Below are 24,877 nucleotides of genomic sequence, written 5' to 3' on the forward strand. Positions count from 1 at the left end.
CTGCCCGGCGCGCTCCCGCCGCTGGGTCTGCCGGCAGGGCGGCCCGGCGGACGCGCGTTTGCACTTCCGAGCCGCTGCACGCCGAGGCCCGGGCTGGGAGCCTCTTTCGGACCCCGTGAGTTAGCCTGAACCCGTTAAGCCTCCAGCGGAGCGCCCCTGCTCTGCCGGCCTGACGCTTCCCCAGCCCGACGAGCTGACAGGCCAGGGGGCGGGCGAAGTTGCCCACCGGTTGGAGGCCAGCTGGCTTCCTGGACCCTGGCCTTGCTCTCTGAGGGGGTGTTCCTAGGGCTGGTTTCACTGTCTCCTGGCGCTGAAGGGTGGAGCTGGGATGCCGACGTGTTGTTGCTTTTCAAATCAAACTTGCCGTTTTAGGGGCCGCTCTGGCGGGCGTTCCACGACTTGGGTCATGGGGGCAGGGATTAGGGATTTCGGAAGGTGTTTGATTTGAAAAGGATGGCATGACATGATGTAGGTGGTTTGCTCCCCCCTTTCCTCCCATTTTTTCAAGCCCCATGTCCTTCCCCTCTTCCCTGGGTTTTGGGGTTTATTACCAGTTTGGCAACAGTACTTCTGGGGCCCGGACTGAAAAGCTTACAGTGACCAACCATTAAACTGGAATAGTCTGTCCAAGTGGAGGAAGCCCATCGTTTGAGACCATTAACACTGGATTCTGCACAGCCCTGCAACATGACTGTAGGGATGACTCTGAGCTGGCCAGAATGGACACGTTCATGACCAAATAGGCCTTTTCCGTCCCTGGCGTTTCCGTGTGGAGTTAGAGCTAGAAAACAAGAACTCAAGAAGGGAGGGTTGTCAAATCAGATCAGGTCCGGATCTGATGGCTGCACGTGCTGCGCCTTTAAACCTTGGTTCATAATGACTGTGTCGCCTGAGTGATCAGGCTTGCTTTTCCAAAGTGTGACTTGTGACATTTATTATTAAAGTTTGGTAGGCGACGAAGTCTGAGCTCTTCATACGGTTTTCCGTATCATTCTGTGCAGCACTTGAATTAGGTCTTCCAAAACTGGTGGGGAGCAAACGCTGCACATGTACATGTGTAACACTTTAAAATGAGAATCTACATTTGTAAGTTAAGGAGGTTTACATCAAAATAAAATTAATTTTGAAATTTAATAAAATTCCATCATTTGTTTGCCCTGGAATTTTTGGCTTTTTTCCTGTAAATGTCTTTTTTTAAACATTAATATTTTTGGCTCCCATTACAAAAGTCAGCGTTAAAAAATTAGACACACTTTTGTTTGTCTCTCTACATTTGTTTTTGAAATCCTAAATCTGAGTGTTTTCAGTAAAATTTACTAACTTACTCATTTATTATCTAACTGTTACACATTGACAGCATTCTCATTGAATCTTGTGTGTTAAAAGCATAGCAGAAAGTGCTCTCGTTCTTAATTTGGCTAAAGTACCTATTGGTCCATGTAAGAGAAACATGGATGTGTCTTCATGTATGTTATTTCCTGGGGGTATAAAGTTAAGAAAATATTGATACTGTATCTTCTAATAGTTTTGCTCTGTTTCCAGTGAACCTCCTTAAACTGCATGTATATGTCACTGTTCCTATGTATGTGTGTCTCTCTATCACATAACCCAGCACTTATTTCCTCAGCCAAGTGGCTAGGGGGCGAGCCTAGCCAAGATTTTACCTCCAATGGACGCAAGTTTCTTTGGTGAAGATCTCTCCTGAGAGTTCGGGACTAGCAGAAAGAAGCGAGGAAATTTCGACCGTTTGGTTCTTACGGATAGGTATTTATGTATTTGGTTTGTGTGAATGTAAGCTATGATATTTAACATTTCAGAAAAAACATATATTTTTTTTGCAAGTGGCATTGAATGGTTGACCAAACCGTAATGGTAAGAACTGCCAGTGAAGTGGATACCACTTATGTTAATAAAGGATTGTTTGCCTTTAATTATAAGTTTTACCATACTTTAGAAAGACTTTGTAGAAAAGACTTTGTTAAGATAATTTGAGTTTAAAAGTAGGTGAGCTATGACTAGCCAAATTAATTATAACTCCGGGAAGAGTTTTTAATATTTGTTTTAATATTTATTTCTTTATTTTAATCGGTAAGTATATAAAATATCACACACACACCAGTCTAGACGTTAATTTCCTTTTGTTGACCAGCTTGTTCATATTACAGATATGATGGACGTGGTCACCTGCATGACCTTTCTGAGTACGATGCTGAGTATTCCACATGGAACAGAGATTACCAGCTATCTGAAGAGGAGGCACGAATAGATGCCCTGTGTGATGAAGAGAGGTATTTAGCCTTGCATACGGACTTGCTTGAGGAGGAGGCAAGGCAAGGTACTGCTCAAGAAAAACTTACTTAAGCAACAAACTTTTTAAAAAATTTTAAGTATTTTAAAAAATTACCTCCCATTCATTTTTTTTATACTCACTCTTTTTGATATTATCTTGACAGTACCCAGTGGATTGGAAAACAGGAGTCTTTGCGTTTTGAGAGGACCTCAGGATAGTTTATATATAGAGCCCCAAAGAATTTTTCCAGCTTTTGAGGGCAGACTGGGATTTGAAAAAAAAAAAAAAAAAAAAAAAAAAACTCTTTAACTGTTCTTCTTTAACAGTATCGTATAAATAAAATTGATGTTGTTGTCTTTGCTGTAACGATCTTTAATACAGTTCTTAATCCCAAAGTTTTCTCAGCAGGAAGAAATTTTCCACAAAGACGTGTATTCAGCTGTCTATGGGTAAATGTGTACTGGCAGAAGTACATATCAATAGATATAAAGTGTGAATTTTAAAAAACATTTTTGCCTTGAGAGGAGGTTGAAAAAAGTATGTTGTATGCTTTACTGATAGCTACAACTTTAGAGATATAAACAGTTTTCTCAGTAAATGTCCATTTTTGTTAATAAAGTTCTTATTTTTATTCAAGAGGAAGAATACAAGCGATTGAGTGAAGCGCTGGCAGAGGATGGGAGCTACAATGCCGTAGGCTTCACTTATGGCAGTGACTATTATGACCCGTCAGAGCCGACGGAGGAGGAGGAGCCGTCCAGACAGAGAGGTGAGGGGCCTGCGGAGGATGTGGGGGTGTGTCCACATACGTGCATGTTCCACGTGTGGGCTCTAATTGTAGCATCACTATAACACTTAGAAGAAACATGAGTGTATTCCTTCTTTTAGGAAAACAAAGTTAAAAGCTAGAAAGTGAATTTTTAGTGGAGATGGAAGGTAAATTCAGAATTTCATTATCTGCATTGGGTCAAGTTGTCTTTTCATTTGTTTCTCTTTGATTCAGGTCACAGAAAATTATTCACTGTGGATTCTCTGTTTCTAGATTGGGGTAACATATTCATTAATATCCTCAGTGAGTCATCGTTGGGGCATTGAAAGAATAGGCATTGCTGGGCACAGTGACTCATGCCTATAATCCCAGCACTTTGGGAGACCGAGGTGAGAGGATTGCCTGAACCCATGGGTTTGAGACCAGCTTGGGCAACTTGGTGAGACCTCATCTCTACAGTAAATCAAAAAATTAGCCAGGCGTGGTAGCGCATGCCTGTAGTTCCAGCTTGGAGGGCTGAGGCAGTAGGTCGTGGCTGAGGTGACTGTGAGCGTGCCACTGCATTCCAGCCTGGACAACAGAGTGAGACTCCAACTCAAAAAAGCAGGAAACAATAGGCATTAACTAGGTTAAGTTAATGTCACCTTACCTCCTCTCTAACCTGCTTCTATGTGTCCCCTCCACAACTGAGATAGTGACAAATGTCCAGTGGAAGGCCACCTATGGAGTGAGTGATTACTTAATAGAAAACAGCACAGGACTTTCTGGTAGTCTTGGTAGGACATAGGGAATATACTTCTCACAGTACTTAAAAAATTTTTAATTCACACTATTCTGGATTAAGTCAGGAAACTTTGAAACTATAGTGCTACTGAAAACTCTGGGCTCATGTAGTACAGGAACAAATATGCTTAGTCACTTCGGTAAGCCTAGAGAATACCATTAACCACTTCACTGTGTAATGATCAATCAGTAATTATCAATAATGATAGTAGGATCTGAAACAGTGAAGATGGATCACTTATATTCAGGACATTCTGTTTAAATATAACTTTAGAAATCCATTCAAATGTTTAGAATAATAAAGTGGAATTATATCCTGTAGTGATTTTTTTTTTTTTTTTTGAGTTGGAGTCTCTATTGCCCAGGCTAGAGTGCAGTGGCACACTCACGGCCACCGCAGTCTCGACCTGCTAGACTCGGGTGATCTGTCCAACTCAAACCTTCCAAGTAGCTGGAACTACAGGCGTGCGCTACCATGCCCGGCTAATTTTTTTATTTATTGTAGAGATGAGGTCTCGCCTGCCCAGGCAGGTCTCGAACCCACGGGCTCAGGCAGTCCACTCACCTCAGCCTCCCAAAGGTGCAATTACAGGCTGAGCCACCGAGCCTGGCTGATTTAATTTTAGAGCTAATTTAGTCGTTATTTGGGACTTAATGGGTTTCCCCTTGAGTAACACACCTTTTAAGAAGTATGAAGCAAATCTAGCAGTTTAATATTAAAATAATATTCTGTCCTGCATCTATGCTAGGGTTCTGACTTCCCTGTTCTCCAAGGGCTGTGGTCCTAATGAAATAATAGGATGTAGGGGCCAAAGCACACACACGTGGGCTTTCCGTCTTGCCCTTCCTTTAGTCCTACTGATTGTGTTATGGCTACAGGATTACTACTGCTCTGCTTTATTTTATGAGTTTTTAAGAGACTTTCGAGTGTAATTTTAACTATATTGAGTTCAAGGCTATTTAAGGCATTAAGCACCTTTTGCATTGACTTTGGAACTTAGCCATCCCTCAGAAGTTATGTCACACTGGAGATGCTCTTGCAGCTTTGAGAAGTAAACACCCATTTATTTATCCAGAACAGTTACCCTTTTTAGCATTCTGGATAGTTCAGGCTTTGTTGTCTCATCTCTGAACCACATGCATTATTTCTGCTCTAGACTGGTGGTGTTTTGTATCGGAAGAAAGGATACATACTATCTTTTTCTTTTTTTTTTTGAGTTGGAGTCTCACTCCGTCACCCAGACTGAAGTCCAGTGGCACACTCTCGGCCACTGCAACCTCAACCTGCTGGGCTCCGGCGATTCTTCCGCCTCAGCCTTCCAAGTAGCTGGAACTATTAGGCGTGCGCTACCATGCCCAGCTAATTTTTTTTTACTGTAGAGATGAGGTCTCACCAAGTTGCCCGGGCGGGTCTCGAACCAATGAGCTCAGGCAGTCCACTCACCTCTGCCTCCCAAAGCGCTGGGATTACAGGCTGAGCCACCAAGCCCGGCCAGGATACGTACAATCACCGTTCACACATGAAGAGTTGAAATGCAATTGACCCTTTGTATTCCTGGGTTCTGCATCTGCTGGTTTAACCAACCACAGATCTAAAATATTTTAAAGAAAATAACAATTTGATTAATTAATTAATTTAATTCATTTAAATGTAAACATATCATATAACAACTACTTCCACAGCCTTTACATTATATTAGATATTATAAGTAATCTCAAGGTAGTTTCAAGTATGTGGAAGAATGTGTGTAAGTTATGCACAAATAGCCATTCTGTAGAAAAGACTTGAGCATTCTAGAATTTGGGTGCCTTCAGGCGTCCTCCTGGGACCAATCCCCTCCAAATGTGGAGGGAGGGCTGTGTAGAGGCCACATGTCTTTTTCAAGATCCTGGTGACAATCTTTGAAAAGTTCATTATGTGAATTCGAACATTCTAGATTAGCAAACCATAACCACAGTCCCAGTTGGCAGGCGTTTATAAAGTTAGTTTTGTTGGAACACGGCCACACTCATTTGTTTACATGTTGTCTGTTGCAGCTTCTGCACTCACAGCAGAGGTAAGGAGATGAGACAGAGCCCATATGGCTCACAAAGCCGAAAATACTTACAGTCTGGCACTTTATCGAAAGAGCTTGTCAGCCCTGTTCTAGATGGTGGACCATTGTCTTTGTGTAATTATTGGGCTTACTGGTGTTAGCTATTATAATGACTGAATTCTAAAACACTTTCATTGTGATTTAGTTATTCTCTAAGTATTAGTTTGCATTTCCTTTGACATAAAGTTCTTTTCAGTATTTTTTAATGTTATTTCTTTTCTTTTTGTAATCATGTTCTCAGATCTTTACCTTATATGCTGTTTAATTTTTTACCGGAAACTGGACCCATGTGAAACTTAGAGTTTGACATTTTATGTTTAACTTGCATTAATATAAATAAAACAACATACACACACTTTAATAGAATTGAATTTGGTACCCAATACCGCTAAACAGATGAATTTAGTGACACATTCTTTTAAAATCAAAATGTTTTTTCCAGAGCTGTCAACATGTACAAATATATCTTGATTTTCAAAATTACTTCCTTCTTCAAAAGCATGTGGGTGGTGCTCTGTCTCTGTAGGCCTTTCTCCTCTCCTTTTTGCAGCATTCTGTTTTCAGCCTAGTCCTGAGCCTTTGGATTTTCATAATTTACTATTACTCTATCCATTTTAAACAAGAAAATATTGTTATTTGAATTTATTTAAATCTGAGTGTATTGCAGTGGTTGGTTTTCATTTTGTGCTACTAAAGCTATTTTTCTATAAATAAAGGCTTATATAGAATAGAACAAATCTGTTTAACCCATCTATTCCAAGTAGCTGTTTCCATTAGAATGCCTTTATTTTTGTGAACAACTTAACATTAAGGAAAGACTATTTGAATCACTTTTTTCATTTTAGGAAAATATAGTAAGAGTTGTTTTTAAACACATACCCCTAGCTTCATTCCCAAAGAGGTTTTAAGAAAGCAAAGTTGTTACTTGGTGTTTTGCCAGTGGAACATCTCTGCGAGCCAGTGTTTCCTATTCTGCCAGCTCTACTGTGTCATTTGGTTACTGGAGCTAAACAGTAGGTTTGCTAATTACAGGGAATTTTTAAGCAGTAGTAAATCTCTGCTCTCTCATTCATCACTGGTTCTTAGGAGAGATCAAGTGACTCAAACAGAAGTGTGTTGGGCAATCTTAATAACTCTAACTTAAGGGGAATTTATAATGACCTTGTATCTCATCAGACTAGAATACCCAAATTTTTCTGAACATTGAACCCTGCCTAGAATTCTCCCTTGGCTTCTCAGAATGAGGCTTCATAGGAGATCTCTGCAAAGCCTTGAACGTTTCAGGAGGCTTCACTGCATGTGATAGAAACGTTTATCTTATGAAGAGTTTGTGTTTGCTTCTTTAGTGTCATCTTTTTTTAAATAAAAACCTAAGTAGATGTTGAAATCACTTTATCTTTTAAATGGGTAGTTTTCTTAGTTGTCTAGATATATTGAGGTGCTTTAGAATCCAGAAAGTCAAGTGTGTAGTACCTAGTCTAGCACATAGTGGACACGTTAGTTAAGTGAATCATTAATGAATACACAGAAATGGAGAAATTTATCTGATTATTCATCAAAGAGGTAGTTTGTTTGAGTGAAGAGGCCTTGACAGTTAAGCCCAGGAGTATTACAAGTGAGAGGTGGAAATCAGTTACCTGGGAACTTATGACCTTGTATTATGTCTAGTGCTGTCAGGAATCCACAAAATTCTTTGAGGAGAAGTCTTAGCAACACCAGTGAAATACATGCAGAGGACCTGAAGGAGAGATGAGAAAGGAAAGGGGAACATGGATAGGTGCCTGCTGAGTGCCCAGGGTTATGGTGGAGACAATCACATGGGTTGTTTCACTTGAGCCTCATGTGGCACTGGGAGCAGGTAAGGAAACAAGACTGCGAACAAAAAGCGCTTGCCATAATTCTAGAGCTGATGGGGCTGGGCTGGAGTTCAAGCAGCACAGGTTTGAACTGCATGGGTCCACTTATAGGAGGGTTTTTTTTCAGCCAAACATGGATTGAAAATATAGTATTCGAGAGGTGCGAGACCCACATATGTGGAGTGCCAACTTTTCTAATACTCAGATACAGCAGGACCAACTGTGGGGTTGAGGATGTGTAGACCTACCAGGGCCCTGGCACCAATCACCTGTGCCTACCAAGGGACAATTGTACAGTCTGAACCCTGTAAACACACTCCTGCTGTGCTGTACCCCACTTGGAATCTTGTAAAGTGAGTTTCATCACACCTGGTGGAATAGAAGAGAAAGCTAAATGTTGTTTCTAGAAGTGATGATAGAAAGGTAAAGAGTCAGGTGCCATTGTCCTGAAGTTTCTTTTTTCTTTTTATACAGAAAAAAATGAGACTGAAAATTTAGAGGAAAATGAAGAACCCTTTGTTGCACCCTTAGGATTGAATGTCCCGTCAGATGTGGAACTGGTATGTGTACTTCTGCTTGAGTGTCAGTCATCATTACTGTTGTTTGTCATTATTGAGCACTGCAAGTGTGAGAGCACAGTGACATTCACAGCTGCTGTGGAGGCATCAAATGCTTTAAAATAGTCTGTGAGTTAGTAGAGAAAGATCACGCTCCACTTATTTTCTTCTGAAAGCAAAGGGTAAGAATAATAGCAAAAGAACTGGACTGAAGCATCAGGGACTTGAGCAGTTGGGTCTCTTTCAGAGATCATACAGTTGAATCCCATATTTTACTTCCATGGAAAACTAAGTGCGAAGTCAGGTGAGTGGGCTCTTATCTGTACAGAGAAATAACAACAGTCTTGCTCAAGGCACTGTTGCTTTCATCAGAGTTGCTTTGTTCTGGCTTTTTAAGTGTGACCATTGTAGCCACCTCACCTTACATTTTCTTCGCAGTTTTCTGTGTTGTGATTAGGTCCCTGTGACATCTCCAGGCTGCCCTTCCACAATAAGGAACTGAGGTGGACTTCCTCGTCCTCTGAGGACTTTGCAGCTGGGGACTGTCTATTCAACATTGACCTGACCTGCTATTTCAGTTACAGCATGTTAAAGCTGAGTTATAACAGGTGTTAAAGCCAAAACAGATTTTTCTTTCTTTTCCGAACATTCATCTCGGTGAGGGGGTTTTAATGTTGCAGTCACTGTGCTAAGCTGGTTTTTGTGCAGTATCTCATTAATGCTAACAGCCCTGTAAGATAACTACCATTACTACCCACCTACCCCCCCCACCCCTGTACAAGTGAAGACACAGACTTGGGAAAGTCAAGGATTTGGCTAATAAATGGCAGGCAGGAACTGAAACCCATGGTCTTAACTATTATGCCATCTGGAGTCACTGTGCTTTACGGGATTTGATATGTTTATTAGGGATGTTTAAAATATTTTTGTTGGGCTAGGTGCAATGATTCATGCTTATAATCCCAGCACTTTAGGAGGCCAGGGCAGGAGGATCTCTCGAGCCCAGGAATTCAAGACCAGCCTGGGTACATAGTGAGTCTTCCGCACTACCAAAAATCAAAACCAGCCAGGCATGGTGGCACACTCCTGTCGTCCCAGCTACTTGGAAGGCTGAGGCATACGGATCACCTGAGCCCAGGAGGCTGCGACTGCCATGAGCTGTGATCATGCCATTACACTTCAGCCTGGATGATGGAGTGAGACCTTAACTCAGAGATGAAAAATAGATACTTTTGTTGCAAGCACGTTACATGAGAAAGATTATCAGGCAATCCTGTTCAATGGCGAGTTTTTCTTTGACATTTTCCTGGCTGGTTTCCAAAGGCCTTGGATGCAGGTGTCCTTTATTTGTGTTTGCATTGTGCACTCCAAATCACTGGGTACGCAGTAGGTGCCAGCAGAACTACTTAATGGAAGGGGTGTCTCTTAGGGTCACTGCACCATCACTTGCTACGATGCTGACTCAGTTCACTGTGAATCTAGCGGCTCTTGCCTTTCATTTTTTTATTACTCTTAATTATATGATGAAGAAAAATACCAAACCAGTCCTTTTAATTTCTTCTCTTATTCATTTGCATACCCTCTTCCTCTCTCTTTTCTCTTATAAATATGGATAAAAGAACTTTATAGACATTGTCTAGTGTAATTGCTACTTATGTGTTTTTTTGGTTTGTTTTTTTTTGAGTCAGCATCTAATTCTGTTGCCCCAACTAGAGTGCAGTGGTGTGATCACAGCGCACTGCAACTTTGACCTCCTGGACTCAGGCAGTCCTTCCACCTTGACCTTCCAAGTAACTGGGACTACAGGCGCCTGGCTAATTTTTTTTTTTTTTTTTTTTTGTAGGCTTATGGTCTTGCTATGTTGCCCAGGATGGTCTTGAACTACTGGGCTCAAGCAGTCTTCCCACCTCAACCTCCCAAAGTGGTGGGATGACAGGCGTGAGCCACCATGCTCAGCCTGTTTCTCCATTTCTGATGTTGATAATTAAACTTTAATTAAAGAATGTTACCTGAATGTTTGATATCCTAAGATTTGCTTTAATGTATTTTCTGTGTAATTTTACATTGTGTGTTCTACTTATTTTGAGATATGCTCTTTATTCTACGTGAGAGACCCTTTAAAATTAAACCTTAAAAACCACAGTTGCTCTATTGCCTGTTTTAATGCTAAAAATGTTATTTAAGGTTGACTGTATGGAGTTTTGATTTTTGTTTTTAGTATGAAGGATATTTTAAATTTGTATTCAAATATAAATAGAGAGGTAGGATAGGATTTTGTTGCTTGCTTGTTTAATGCCTGTTAAAATGTTTAATGGCTGTGAGTCCTCTGCCAAAGTGAGTGTTGCTGGCTGTTTAGTAGCCTGCCAGATTCAAACACTTGCCACTCATTGGAGAACAAAATGAGCTTTAGTGTATGGTAACAATAACGCTCTCTTGCTGTTCAAGAGTTTCTTCTAATGCTGTGGCAGAAAGGTGTTTTGAATAGAGAGTTATTTTGACTCTGGAAACTGTGAGTGCTTGATGGACTCTGATTTGCATCTTTCATTTCCTTTATGGCAGTGTCAGTATTTGATTCTTCATAATTATTGTGATGTTTTTGGCAGTGCTTCATTGTATAAATTATACTCTGTTATGTCTGAGTTAGTGGAGAAAAGGGCTTGTTTTATAAGTTCTGTTTTGGTGACTAAATACCAGAATGATGGCCTCGTGTTTAAATGGACTGTTGCTGCCTTCTCAGGCAGGGCATGGCTTGACTTGCTGATCAGGGAGGATGGAGTGATTGGAAAGGCAGCACTTGCTTTAGGGGTTGTTGGTTTTTATTTTTTATTTTATTTTATTTTATTTATTTATTTATTTTTATTTATTTATTTATTTATTTTGAGTTGGAGTCTCACTCTGTCACCCAGACTGGAGTGCAGTGGCCACTCCCGGCCACCGCAGCCTCGACCTGCTGAGCTCCGGCGATCCTTCCGCCTCAGCCTTCCAAGAACCCAGAATTACAGGCATGCGCTACCACGCCCGGCTAATTTTTTGATTGATTGTAGAGATGAGGTCCCGCCAAGTTGCCCAGGCGGGTCTCGAACCCGCGGGCTCAGGCAGTCCACTCACCTCAGCCTCCCAAAGGCGCGGGATTACAGGCTGAGCCACCGAGCCCGGCGCAGGTTGTTGGTTTTTAAACCCTATGTTGAGTTAGCTCCTGGGATCCTTGAGGTTTTGGATGAAGAGGGAGGCACGGTTAGAGGCTACAGTTCCCACTCCTCCTGGGGAGGCCAGGCGCTGCCATTCCTCGCCCACCTCTGTGAGAGCCCCATGCAGCTCCTGGTCTGGATTGGTTGAGCCTGGACTTGGGCCCCAGTGTGATCTTGCAGCTTTGTTTTGGCTTTCTCTGGCAACTCCCTGTGTATATCTTTCTCCTGTATGGTGAAGACCTACATATGCACACACAGCCCAGCATTGTTTGTCCTGACGTGGTGTGTTTAGTTTCCTGTTCCTTTGCCAGGGTCCTGGATGCTGGTGTGTATCCTGCCTTGGGTTCCTCACATGCCGGTTCCTCACATGCCGGCCCATCCCTAGTTAAGTTTTGTTGTGTTGGGGCTGTCAGGCACTTAACTAGCCTTGTGGGTGGAGAGTCTGGCGCTTTGCTGTCCTCCTCTCCACCTGGTCTCCTCGGTCTCCTGGGATGCTGCCCATGGCACAGATGGACCCTGAGCCACAGATGACACCTGCCAGGTGCCCTGTGTCTTGTGGGCCTGCCTGTTCTCTCCCACTTGACACTTTGCTCAGTGCCTGGAGCAAGAGCTCCCGCAGCTGTGGTCGGAGGCGAGCGGGCTGCGGCTGTTTGGCCCATCAGGACACACTTCTCATGGAAAGGGGTTTGCCTAAACACGTAAGGACAGAGGGAAAGGGGGGTTGATCATTGCTATCATGGCAACATTTAGTCTTGAGCACGTACTGTGTACCAGGTGCTGAGCTAAGAGTTAGGCCTGGGTTTCCAGCCAGGGTGCCAGCTCCAGCACTGAACCTTTAAAGTTAGGCTTTCCTGAGTGCTGTCCAGGTTAGAGCACAATTTTCCTCTAAGCAGGTCCTATGTTGCCACAGAATGAAGGTGGAGAGGAAGACACTTGCTTTACTTCTGATTCCTGTGGAGTAACTGACCTCTTTTTTGGGATTTCTAAGGATTCGTGTCTGCTGGACTCCAACTCCTGCTGTCCTGTCTGTCTTGCAGATGGTTTCTTTGTCTTAGAACTGATTCTGTCTTCCATGCAGGATTGAAGTAAATTTATGGAGTGATATATGCCAGTCTATTTCTTACAGCTTCAGGGTTTCAAAGCTTGTTTTGGAAGACTTTTCCCACCCCAAGAGTTTGAAAATATGTTCCTGTATTTCCTGCTAGTACTTCTATGGTTTTGTTTTTACATTTGAATTTTTGGTTCAGTCTGATTTATTTGGGACTCTGGGCAAAGCAGGCATTTAAATTTTTTCTCCCCTAATCTTAGAGGTGGAGAGAGAGGACTGGCCCAACTATTCCTGGGGTTCCTGGATAATTTCCCATCTTCCATCCATGCTACCCCCTTTCTGTCTCCCTGCTGGATCTGAGGTCAGGTTTTCTAGTGCCCTTAGGCAGCCTCTCACTGTGTGGGCTTTCTCACCCACATGTGCCACTCTCCAGTGCCTGCCCTGCAAGTTGGAGCTGGCCCATAGGGTTTCCAAGGGGAGGGAGGTGTCAGCCCTTCTTAGGCTCAGTGGACTCTATTAAAGACTTCCCCATGGATTTAAGTCAAGAAAGCATCTTTCCTTTTATCTGGTAGTCTTTGTAGCATATGCATATTTATATGTTGACCATATCTTTAAAATCTCAAATTTTGTAGCAGAAATGATTGTGATAGTCATAAATGGAAAAGGGTTTATCTAAAATCTGCATAATAAAGAGCAAAGAATGACTTCCAAATCAGATTTTTTTTTTTTAAGTTAAGAGTCTGGAGTGCAGTGGCTCAAGGCCACTGCACTTTGGACCTGCCTGGCTCAGGCAGTCTTTCTTTTTTTTCTTTTCTTTTCTTTCTTTTTTTTTGAGTTGGAGTCTCACTCTGTCGCTCAGACTGGAGTGCAGTGGCCGCTCCCGGCCACCGCGGCCTCGACCTGCTGGGCTCCGGCGATCCTTCCGCCTCAGCCTTCCAAGTAGCTGGAACTACAGGTACGCACTACCACGCCCAGCTAATTTTTTTGATTTATTGTAGAGATGAGGTCTCGCCAAGTTGCCCAGGCGGGTCTCGAACCCGCAGGCTCAGGCAATTCACTCACCTCGGCCTCCCAAAGCGCAGGACTACAGGCTGAGCCACCGAGCCCGGCCATCAGGCAATCTTTCCACCTCAGCCTTCCAAATAGCTGGAACCACAGGCAAGTATCATCATGCCTGACTAATCTTTTTTTTTTTTTTTTTTAATTGTAGAGACAGATCTCACCAAGTTGCCCAAGCTAGTCTCAAATCCTTGGACTCAGCTAGTCCTCTTGCCAGCGCACTTGGCCAAACCAGATATTTTTAAATCTCATATATACTTAGGTAGCCGATCTTGAAATATGTTCATAAGATGCTTTATTTTTGTGTGATCATTGTTGCTTTGTAAAATTACCTATGCATTGCTTTTTAAGCACTGTAGTAATAATATACCATAAACGGGCCTACTTTCAGGAAATTTTAGACCAACAATTTGGTTTGGTCGGTAGAGAGAACCTATACTGAAGGGAGTCATATTTTCCATGAAGGATCATTATTTTGAAGGGATCTTTGATCATTGATGTGTTCGTGGAGCATACTGTTTTAACAAATCTTCTGTTTAGCCAAAGCCCTTGAAAATCTGCATGTGTAATCCATATTTTAGTCTACAATGGACCTTTAACATGGACTCATTTATTCAGGGATCAGTAAATAACTTTAATTGCAGACATTTATCCTTTTTAAGTGTGAAGGATGTTATTAGTTCAGAAATTAAATTTGAGAGCTAAGCCACTTACATTTTATGAGGGATGAAGCCCTGAAGTGACAGTAAGCCTCTTGAATTCTTAACCGCCCATTTTTAATGAGAATAATTTCCAATTTTATGTGCACTTTGTTAATCCTAGAGTTAATCTCTCAGTTGACATTGAAGGTGTTTTAAACATGCGCTTCGGCTTTTGTCCTGACCAGGCCCGTCCGTGGCAGGGAGTGCTGCGCTCTGGCATAGTGTGGCAGCAGGGACTCCATAGCACGAGGGGAACAGAGGCAGCAGGATTTGATGCTGGTGGGAAACTCACCTGAGTGTCCCTCCCCACGCTGGCCAGACCACACCCAGGACATCTTCGGTCTGGGACACTTGCTTTCACAGGGAGTGGTGTGAGCTGGGGACTGTGCGGGGCTCAGGAGAGCTCAGAACAGAGGAGGACCTAGGGTGGGCTTGTGGCTCACTTCGGATGTTTTGTAAGAGGGAGCCTCTGAGCTGTAAGAACTGATCCTAGCTAAGAACAGGAGAGGGGAGTGATTCTTAGAGCCTTGGGAAACATCGGGAGTAGGTCCCACCCTCTGGAAAATGCATGTGTATGCAGAATGTACATACATCAGGGGACTCACCCCTGAAGCCCATCGTCGAACCCAGGTTAAGGAGCCCTGCTGTGTAGAAAAGTGTGGATTTGGTGCAAAAAAAGTTGCCTCCTATCATTTCTGTCCCAAGGTGGAATGGCCTGCCTCCACGGGTGAGTTTTCTCCCCCACAAAATCCTGGGAGGACTCAGATGGATGAGGCATCCTGTAACCAGGGCAGTGCCAGAAGCAGAGCAGGCAGCTCTTCCAGCTGGAATGTCCCTTGTCTCTTAAATCGGCAGTAGCACCGGGTTGCTTCTGTGTCTTAATTAAGTCGCACAGCCAGAGGACAAATTGATGACATGAATGTGTATTTTCCCATAGCCACCGACAGCCAAAATGCACGCCATCATCGAGCGCACGGCCAACTTTGTGTGCAAGCAGGGGGCGCAGTTTGAAATAATGCTGAAGGCCAAGCAGGCGCGGAACTCCCAGTTTGACTTTCTGCGCTTCGATCACTACCTCAACCCCTACTATAAATTCATCCAGAAAGCGATGAAAGAAGGGCGATACACAGTACTGGCTGAGAGCAAAAGTGAGGAGAAGAAAAGTACGTGAGACTGCTCTGTCCAGACGCTGGGCCTGCCTTGGGGGTGTGGAAGCAGGGGGTCATGTGGAGAGGAACTGGAAGGTGGGCATTCTTAGAGATGTGTGGGTGAGATCTAGACTTGAGGATTGCTAGGATGTTCATGAAATCCTGCCACCGAGGCATGACACTTAACCCTGCTGCTCTGCCCACAGTAAATTCTTAGTTAACATTTTATAGCAAGGTGAAATATGATTGGATTCCGATGCTGTCAGAGCATGCTCATCTAGGTTGGAAATGTTTTCTTTCATTTTGCCTGCTTAACATTTCATAGAGAAAAGTGTTTCATACTTTGTCAGATTATTCTACCAGTGTATGCATCCACAGTGTTTAGGGCTGTAAAGCTAAATTATGCATGTCCACAAAAATGAAACTTTTACTGGAATTATCTATGTTAAGTTATTTTTGAAACAGTCTTACTACAAAGGTCACTTATGTCTCTTTTGAATAAAGGTAATAGTTTGGCAAGTCTCTTTAAGAGTGTAAGTCTCCTGTTGAATTTTGTTCTCTGCAGTTGAAGTATGGTGTTTCAGATCAGTTGTAGAAATCTTATTGCAGATATCGTCATCTTCTCCAAGTGTATTGTAGTTGTTGTTTCTTTTCTTTCGTTGCTGTTATTTTACTTTTCGTAAACCAGTATAATTTTTACCTTTTTTTTTCAATTAAAAGAAATAAAAGCATACAGTCCCCTAGACCAGGGAATGCTGGTGAGAAGTTGCCAAGTGGTCAGAGTTCCTAATCCTTTCTCTCTGGCTTCCTTCTGAACAGTCTGGGTGACTCCAGAGAATATTTTCCAGAGGTTTTTTTTTTAGACAGATGACCCAGAAATGACTATCTAGCTCAGCCTTTGTCTGTTTCCAAGTTTTTACATGATTTATTTTTACTGTTTTTCTCAGCACATGCCAAAATCTTGAAATGTGATTTTGATTTCAGAGTCAGGGGTCAACTCTGACAACGAAGATGATGATGATGAAGATGGAAACTATCTGCATCCGTCTCTTTTTGCTTCCAAGAAGTGCAGTCGCCTTGAGGAGTTGATGAAGGTGGTTATCTCACGATTGAATTGAGGTTTTGTCGCCATAACAAGACTTCTGCTAACTTAGTTTCAGAAAATACTGAGCATGTCATTTCTTCTTGTTTTATTATGGTTGAGGTATATTGCATATTCTTGTTTTAAGCTTGGTGGCAACAAAATTGCTTCCTTTATTACATATCTGTATTGTAAGTCTCGTGAGCAAACTATTTTCCTTTTATTATAATTTCACTCTGAGATATTGAGAATAAGTAGAATATTGGTTAAGACTTGAAAATTGTTTTATTGTGTAGATTTCATTATAGGATTGGATTTTATAGGTGTTCAGAATATGTGCTTCTTGAAGCCCTCTGTTACCTTCGTAGATTGCTTTTAAATAAATAAGTAAATACTTTTGATCCTTCCCCTCATCCATGAAAGAACTCACTCGGCACTGTCTTGTAGCTAATTATACCTCTCGCTCTGCCGTTTGTGACATCGAGAAGCAGGAGTCTGTTGGCCTTCTGCTTATGGTTTTCGTCAGTCATACAGTGTGACTGATCCCTTGAGGGAATGATTCTTGATTGATGGTACTACAAATACTGTTAGTGATTAAAAATCAGAAATTCCTGTAAGGAAGGACAAAGCTTCAAGTTTTGCATGAGCTTGGACATGCACACTTTTAGCAGTAGCAGTCTGGTCCTGATCGTCCCTCTTTCCTTAGTGATTATTTTGGAGATTAAACCCTGTGTTTAGTCAGTTCCTCTGGAATTTACAACCAGCTGGGGCACTTGGTCACATCTGGTCAGGATCTCTGGGCTCATGTGTGTACGTGTGTACGTGCATGTGTGCGCTGAGGTTCTAAGAAACATACACTGTATTCTAAAGCTAGTCTTTTGCAGCAGGAGAGTTCTGCGTGGTTCAGAACTCAGAGTGCTAAGGCCGTGTGTCTTCTTCTCCAGCCTTTGAAGGTGGTGGACCCAGATCACCCACTAGCAGCACTTGTCCGTAAAGCGCAGGCCGACAGTTCTACTCCCACCCCACACACCACAGACGGCACGCCTGTGCAGCCCTCCCAGGTGGAGTACACGACAGACTGTGAGTACTCATGGTGTGCGTCCTGACTTGTGTTCTGATGCAGGGCTCCAGACCCAAAGTTGCTCCCCTCCTTGTGTAGCGAGTGTGATAGTAGGCAGTTCAGACCCAGTGTGTGACCATGAGGGAGGGTGCCAGTGGGTTGTCCGTTTGCTCTGCCGAGTGTTGGCAGGATGGTGGCCCTTCTCCAGAGTTAGCTCTACATTCCAAAAACGAGGATGAGGCGAGGCAAAGGTGGGACACAGTTGGCTGGTCCTGCCCTGATTTAAAAATCTTCCCAGAGGCCATACCCAGTGGCTTCCTTTACCACGTGTGGTATCACGTGGTCTTCCCACCTGCAGTGGAGGCTGGGAAATGGTGCCTGCTCTGGATGTGTTGCTGCCCTAGACATAATCAGAATTCTGTTAGGAACTGGGTGGGTGGATATTGGGTTGACATGCTGTCTTGTCTGCCATGGCTGCTCTCTTAACGGACACACAGCATTAGGCAGCATGTACCATGCACTACAGAGTTACATTTTTTTCTCACTGATTGCTATTCTTTTATCTTTTTAATAGCTTAAAGATTATTACTTGAAGGAAAACCTTGAAGTTCTATTCAACTTGATCTCAGTATCAGGTTTTTGTTTTGTTTTGTTTTAAGTCGAAGTCTCACTCTGTCACCCAGACCGGAGTGCAGTGGCCTCCTGGCCACCGCAGCCTTGACCTGCTGGTCTCCAGCGATCCTTCCGCCTCAGCCTTCTGAGTAACTGGAACTACAGGCGCGCGCTACCACACCCGGCTAATTTTTGATTTATAGTAGAGATGAGGTCTCGCCAAGTTGCCCAGGCGGGTCTCGAACCTGCAGGCTCAGGCAGTCCACTCACCTCAGCCTCCCAAAGGCGCGGGATTACAGGCCGGGCCACCGAGCCCAGCTAGTATCAGGCCTTTTAAAACTCGTTTTTGCAAAGGTTAAAGGTTGAATGAGAGAAGAGCTCTTAGCAAAACTGCTGGAATTCACCGATTCCACCTGCTTCCCAAGCAGATCTGATACCATGGATCCATCTAGATAGCTTGTCTCCTTCAGTTCCACCTGGGAGTGATTGCTTTAAAATGGAAGCTGCTCTTGTTTGGGGCAAGCTTTTGCTGCACATGACAGCTGTGTTCGCTCTACTTCCATCTTAACACTTATGCACACTAAAAACTTTTAGACTTTAAAAATTCATTATTTGGCCAGGTGCTGTGGCTCAAGTCTGTAATCCCAGCACTTTGGGAGGCCAAGGCAAGAGTATCGCCTGAGCTCAGGGGTTCAAGACCTACCTGGGCAACTTGGCGAGACCTTGTCTCTACAATACATAAAAAGAAATTAACTGGGTGTGGTAGCACATGTAGTTCCAGCTACTTGGAAGAGGAGGAAGGATCACCTGAGCCCAGCAGGTCGAGGCTGCGGTGGCCATGAGTGTGCCACCACACTCCAGCCTGGGCAACAGAGTGAGACTCCAGCTCAAAAAAAAAAAAAAAATCTGTTGAGTGAACTTTTCTATATAACCCCGCAAAAAACTCTTAAAGTTAAGAGCATAGATAATGTCTTTAAATGATTAAGTCAAGTCTAATTAAATTTCTGGCCAGGACAGGTGGCTTACACCTGTCATCCCAGCACTTCAGGAGGCTAAGGTGAGAGGGTTGCTTGAGCCCAGGGTTTCAAAACCAGCCTGGGCAACTTGGTGAGACCTTGTCTCTACAATTAATCAAAAAATTAGCTGGGCATGATTGTGTACACCTGTGGTTCCAGCTACTTGGAAAGCTGAGGTGGAAGGATCACCTGAGCCCAGCAGGACGAGGCTGCGGTGGCCATAAGATGCCACTGCACTCCAGCCTGGGTGACAGAGTGAGACTCTAACTCAAAAGAAAAAAACTTCTTTGAGAGTTCGGAAGACAGAGCTTGTGGTGCAGAGAAAGCAGGCAGTCACCTGGGGGCTCCTGTCGTCACTCGTGCCAGGCCTCGAGGCGTGGAGGATGAGAGGTGGCCATGTAGCTGTAGATCATCCTAAGCCCCACCCAGCACCCTGCAGAGCACCCACTCTGTCACCTTGAGGAGTGGAATTGGTGTGACTAGCAGGCGCTGCCAGCTGTGCCCAGTGGGGACACATGCTCACTGAGGCATGGACCCTCCACTTCCTGCTCTCCTTCAAGCCTGCCATTGAGTTTGCTCAGTCCAATGCAGTGACTGTACCTGCCCAGTAGAGACCTAAAGCTATCACACCTGTTGCAGAGACAGGACTAGAAATTCAGCCAGGGGGTGACCTTCATTATCCCCTCTGCTTAGCACTAGTGAAAGCACAGTTCAACTTGGAGTCAGCAATACTGCTGCGCGTGCAGACCTGGCTGGGCCAGACCCACGCCTCGGCATCAACCCTGGGCATCAGTCCCTGCATAGCACCCGGAGCCCCTCCTGGAGTGCAACCCTCAGGGTCTCCACCACAGTCGCCTTTCCAGGATCTGGGGGTGCTGCAGGGTGGGAGAGGTGTCCTGATCCCAGTTTCCAGGGAGAGCCAGGAGCTGGAACTTGCATCTGAATCCTAAAACCCAGCAGACATCAGTGTAAACCTGCACTCAGGCTCGTCCAGCCTTTATGGATGAGTGCCTTTGGCATACCCTGCTGTCACCGTGTGATCCTCGATGGTGCCAGTGCCACAAGCCAATGCAACCTGACCCCATCAGGCCTGCTTCTCCTCTACCTGTGCAGGCCGCAGACGTCTCCAGGAGCCTGGCCACGTGCCTCACTGCTCACTCTCTCCTCTGCAGCACTTTGTGGTGCCTTGTTCAGCCTGTCTCATGATTCTGTGAACTGTTGGATTCCCTGGGTTAAAGTCCCTGATGACCTTGTCTCTGCCCTCAAGAGTAGGCAGTGCAGTAGCAGTGGAATCTGGGTCCTGTGGCGAGTTGTTGGCTGTGGGCAGGGACAGCAGTGGCAGCAGCCACATCTTCCCAGTCGGTCGTGTTGGGGAAGTGCCTGTAATACACAGACTGACTGGGATGTGGTTGCTGGTTTGTAGTCAGTCATTGATAAAGACACTTATGTACAAATGTGGCTCACGTAGAGAGATGGATCTTGGTTTTTGTGCTAGAGTTCAAGGTGAAATTTAAAAGTATTAACATGGTGAGTCTCAACTATGCTTAAAATAATCACTACACTAGAGAGAACTGTGCCGAAAGTCCTGCCAGGCTCAGAATTGCCTCTGGGAAGCTGCGTGTGGATGATTTTTTTCTCTGCATGCTTTTATTTTTCAAATATTTGTGAGTGTGCGTTGCTGCCATACTTAGAAGTAAAACAGAAAGGCTGTAGGCTAATCCCAGTGTTCGAAACGCTCTGATGATGAGGACACCACGGCTTGTAACTCACTCTCAGCTTGCAACAAGCCCAGGTCCATGTGGTTTCTCCCTGAGTCTTTCCCTCAGGTGGTTACCAGGACGTCACTGAGTCACATGAGGAAGGAACAAACCCCAGCACATACCTGATAACTCATGAATACCATATGTGAAGGCAGCGGACTGTTGGGAAAAGTTTAGGAAGTTCCTTTGTGTTCTGGGTGTTCCCTGGCCCACACGGGAGAGCTTGAGGGGACAGGCACCTGCCAGATCTGTCCAGGGGCAGCTCTCAGCCTGTCCTTGTGATCTGCCCAGTGTGTTGCCAGAGTGTTGGTCCCATGGGGTTTTGCACGAACTCTGTTATTCTTGCATCTCCACTGTGTTATGTCCATGCTGTGGGCATGTGTAGCCTTTCTGTCTCTTAAGGAACTAGCTTAACACAGAGGAGGTATAATATTCACAGGCATGTAGGTATGTTTCAGAAGAGGGTTTTAGTTGTGGACTTCGCACTTGGGAAAATTCTCTGCAGAATATTGGAAAGAAAGCTGTTTTAAGGCTTACTAGCAGCACTGATCACCTCTTGGGAGACCCTCAGGTAGGGTAGAGCTGTGGCCACCTGGGTGCTGGAAGAGCAAGGCCTGGGCCCAGCTGGCTAGGGCAGGGCCCATGTCTGGTGAGTAGCGCAGCCGACACAGCCCTGGTCACCTGTCCTACAAACAGAGGCATCGCACACGAGGGGAAAGAATGATGGAGCATGAGCCCTATGATGACAGAAGACCTCTGTGACCTGTATTACACACTGCAGCCTGCCACAGACACTGCGTGAGGGGAAGGCGTTCTGGCTTGACGCAGCAGGCTTGGTGGCTGGGTCCTCCCAGGACCGGGCAGGGACGCAGGTCATCAGGCACTCCTTCATCTGTGAGAACTCTCCTGTGTCCCCTGCCATCTTCTCCCCCTCCCACTGCACATTTTGACTTGAGGTTCGGACCAGCAGGTCTGTGAGGCCCCTTCAGCTTATGGTCTCAAGTTGCAGTTCCACTCTGGGGGGGACGGTAGCTTTGTCATTTATAGGAAGAAAACGTCACCGTATTAAAGTAGAGTACCCAGAAAAGCCAGCCGTGGTGCTGTAGTATTGAAGCGTCTCTGTAGGCAGTGCCCCTCCTTGGCATGGAGCAAGTTCTGTAGCCCAGGTGTCTCTGGAGTGGAGACCAGCTGGGGGAACAGCTCTGCATTCTTGAGTTTCTTCACTGTGTCTACTGGGAGGCCCATGGTACTGTCGGCAGCTGCACCCTGGAGAGAGGGGAGGGTGAGTCACATGTCTGCGACAGCCCAGAAGGAAACAGGCAGTCCACACAGTCACCTTGGGATAGGCATAGAGGTATCTGTCCTGGGCCACACTGGGTTTGGTTGGGGGCACAGATAGGGGAGTCCTCAGATGTGCAGAAAACGTACTTGGGCTGGTTTTCCTGCTCAGAGCTGGACTCAGCCCTGAAGTGTGCCTCTCCCTACCTCCCATGGCAGCTTCATGCCCCAAGGCTGGTCTCCAGATAACTGACCTCCTGGATACACACACACACACACACACACACACACACACACACACACACACACACACACACACACACATGGGAACTGAGCCCACCCTGGCGGGGAGGGGCGGTTGGCAGCTGAGGGTCTCAGTGACACTTGAGAGCAGCTTGGTGTGTTATGTGTGGCTTGCCACTGTCTTTTGGGAACTTTGCTCTTGTCATAGTTGTGTCTACTTACTACGCAGCACAGCCATCAAGCCCCGACAGCTCAGGTGATGGTGACACCAGCAGTAAAGGCTGGGGAAGCAATGAGGGGCTCTGTTGTCATGGGCTCCTGGCACAGGGAGTGTGTTCATTGCTGGTTTCTGCTGCCCTTGTGGACTTGACAGCTGAACAGCGGGTAGTAGTGATTCACACACAGAATGGTGTCCACACTGGATTCATGTTTTTCCCCATGACTTAGAGTAGCAAAATTACAGACTTTAGCTTCCTGTGAAGAGAAGAATGGATGTGCTTGTCTTGGCCAGCCAAGCCTAGCCCAGGTAACTTCACAGTGAACGTTGAGGAGATGGAAGCATACCGTGGTCCAGGGCAGAGGGAGCTGCCTGCACCCCCATGGAGCTCGCTGTCGCGGGTTTTACATACATGTGTTTCAGAGCATGTCACAGCTGTCAGTTCAGTGGTTATGCTGCATGTGCTTGTGACGAGTGAGTTCCCTGTGGACAAGAAGCTTCATCAGGACAAAGGCCATGGCTGGCACATGGGCCAGTATACCCCTGCGCCTCATTCTGAGGGGACGTGAGGATGCTAGGAATGTTCACTGCATGAATAACTAGAAAATGAAGAAGAGAAGTCCAGAAGCACTTCATGTTGCATGGGAGAAAACAACTGCACAAGAACCTGGGACTCAGTTGACGGATGTAAATAAACATCTCTGCGTTCATGCACATGTGTGCACACACGTGTCCTGAGGAACAGGTGTGAGAACCGACACAATTGCTACTGTCGCTGTGAACACCATCCTGGCTGTCACAGCACTGGGGGTAGTCACAGAAGAGGGAGGCAGTCATGAGGTGGTGGGACCATGGGGAGCTTGGACTACCTGGAGAGCTGGTGAGGGGCTTTTCTGGCCAGAGGCAGTGACAAGCCAAGTACTTGGATTTTGAGAACAAGAGAAACCTGGAAACCATAGAAAAGCCAAAGAAGAACAGGCCCCATAACCTCACCAGGCAGAGGTAGCCGTGTCACCACAATGGGCATCATCCAGCGCTGGTGTGTGTGAGGCGGGTTCAGAGGCACCCTTTCTGAATGGACAGTCTTCACCTCTGCTTCGCCACACTGGATGGCTCCAAGCAAGATGCCTTGCTTCCCTGGGCCTCCGTTTCCCCATTTGTACCATTAATTTAATTTGAGCATGTTAATTAACATTAATTAATTTGAGCATGTTGATTTAAATGAGAGAAGCTCTTTTCATATTCTGAATGGAATCACTGAGGATAGTTAGCTTCAGAAAGTTTTAAATATTTCACATTGGTAAGAGTCAGTGAAACCCATGGCCGGACTTGGTGGCTCAGCCTGTAATCCCGGCACTTTGGGAGGCCAGGGCGAGAGGATTGCCTGAGCCCGTGGGTTCAAGACCCACCCAGTCAACTTGGTGAGACCTCGTCTCTACAATAAATAAAAAATTAGCCGGGTGTGGTAGCGTGCACCTGTAGTTCTGGCTACTTGGAAGGCTGAGGCGGAAGGATCATCGGAGCCCAGCAGGTTGAGGCTGCGGTGGCCGAGAGGCGTGCCACTGCCCTCCCGCCTGGGTGACAGAGTGAGACTCCAACTCAAAAAAAAAAAAAGCCAGTGAACCCCAAGGAGGATTTGAACTCATGGAAGGAGGTGTGCCTTGTCACGTGGTAATGCTACAGTTGAATGCTACAGTTGATGCTACAGTTGAAGGCCTCCCAGGCCTCACCACTGGCAGTCTAACAAAACATGAATGAACAGGTCTACACCTGCTGTGTGCAGACCTGAGGCATCTTTTCACGTGACACATGAATGTATACGTTGGGCCACATTTTGCTGCGGGGCCAGGCATGAGAGCCCCAGACCCTCTGCATTCTGGATTTCTGCAGTGAGAGAGTTCCAGGTAGTAGCAGCGGAATGCTGGGCTTGCATTCTGTGTGCTCAAGGACTTCACAGTTATTTCTCCTTCCTCATTTGCACTATAGTTTTTCAAAACAATCGCCTGGGCTGGGCACGACAACTCAAGCCTGTAATCCCGGCACTTTGGGAGGCCGAGGCGAGAGGCTTGCCTGAGCCCGGGGTTCCAGAACCAGCCTGGGCAACTTAGTGAGACC

At 45.2% G+C, this 24,877-nt stretch overlaps 1 protein-coding gene across 4 annotated transcripts in view; it reads left to right on the forward strand.

Moving 5' to 3' along the window:
* SFSWAP (splicing factor SWAP homolog) overlaps positions 1-24,877 on the forward strand; it is an 82,763-nt gene that overhangs the window by 602 nt on the left and 57,284 nt on the right. For 2 of the 4 annotated variants that reach the window (XM_008061357.2, XM_008061354.2), the window contains exons 2-7: positions 2,166-2,335; positions 2,928-3,059; positions 8,269-8,354; positions 15,285-15,510; positions 16,480-16,589; positions 17,521-17,656. In XM_008061357.2, coding sequence (XP_008059548.1) covers positions 2,166-2,335; positions 2,928-3,059; positions 8,269-8,354; positions 15,285-15,510; positions 16,480-16,589; positions 17,521-17,656 — 860 coding nt within the window. Of the gene's footprint in view, positions 1-2,165; positions 2,336-2,453; positions 3,060-8,268; positions 8,355-15,284; positions 15,511-16,479; positions 16,590-17,520; positions 17,657-24,877 lie in introns of those variants that run through there. The other 2 variants (XM_008061356.2, XM_021714093.1) reach the window with 2 other exon arrangements.

Source organism: Carlito syrichta, unplaced genomic scaffold (assembly GCF_000164805.1).
Source record: "Carlito syrichta isolate Samal-C Ts95f unplaced genomic scaffold, Tarsius_syrichta-2.0.1 Scaffold305214, whole genome shotgun sequence".
Lineage (NCBI taxonomy): Eukaryota > Metazoa > Chordata > Mammalia > Primates > Tarsiidae > Carlito > Carlito syrichta.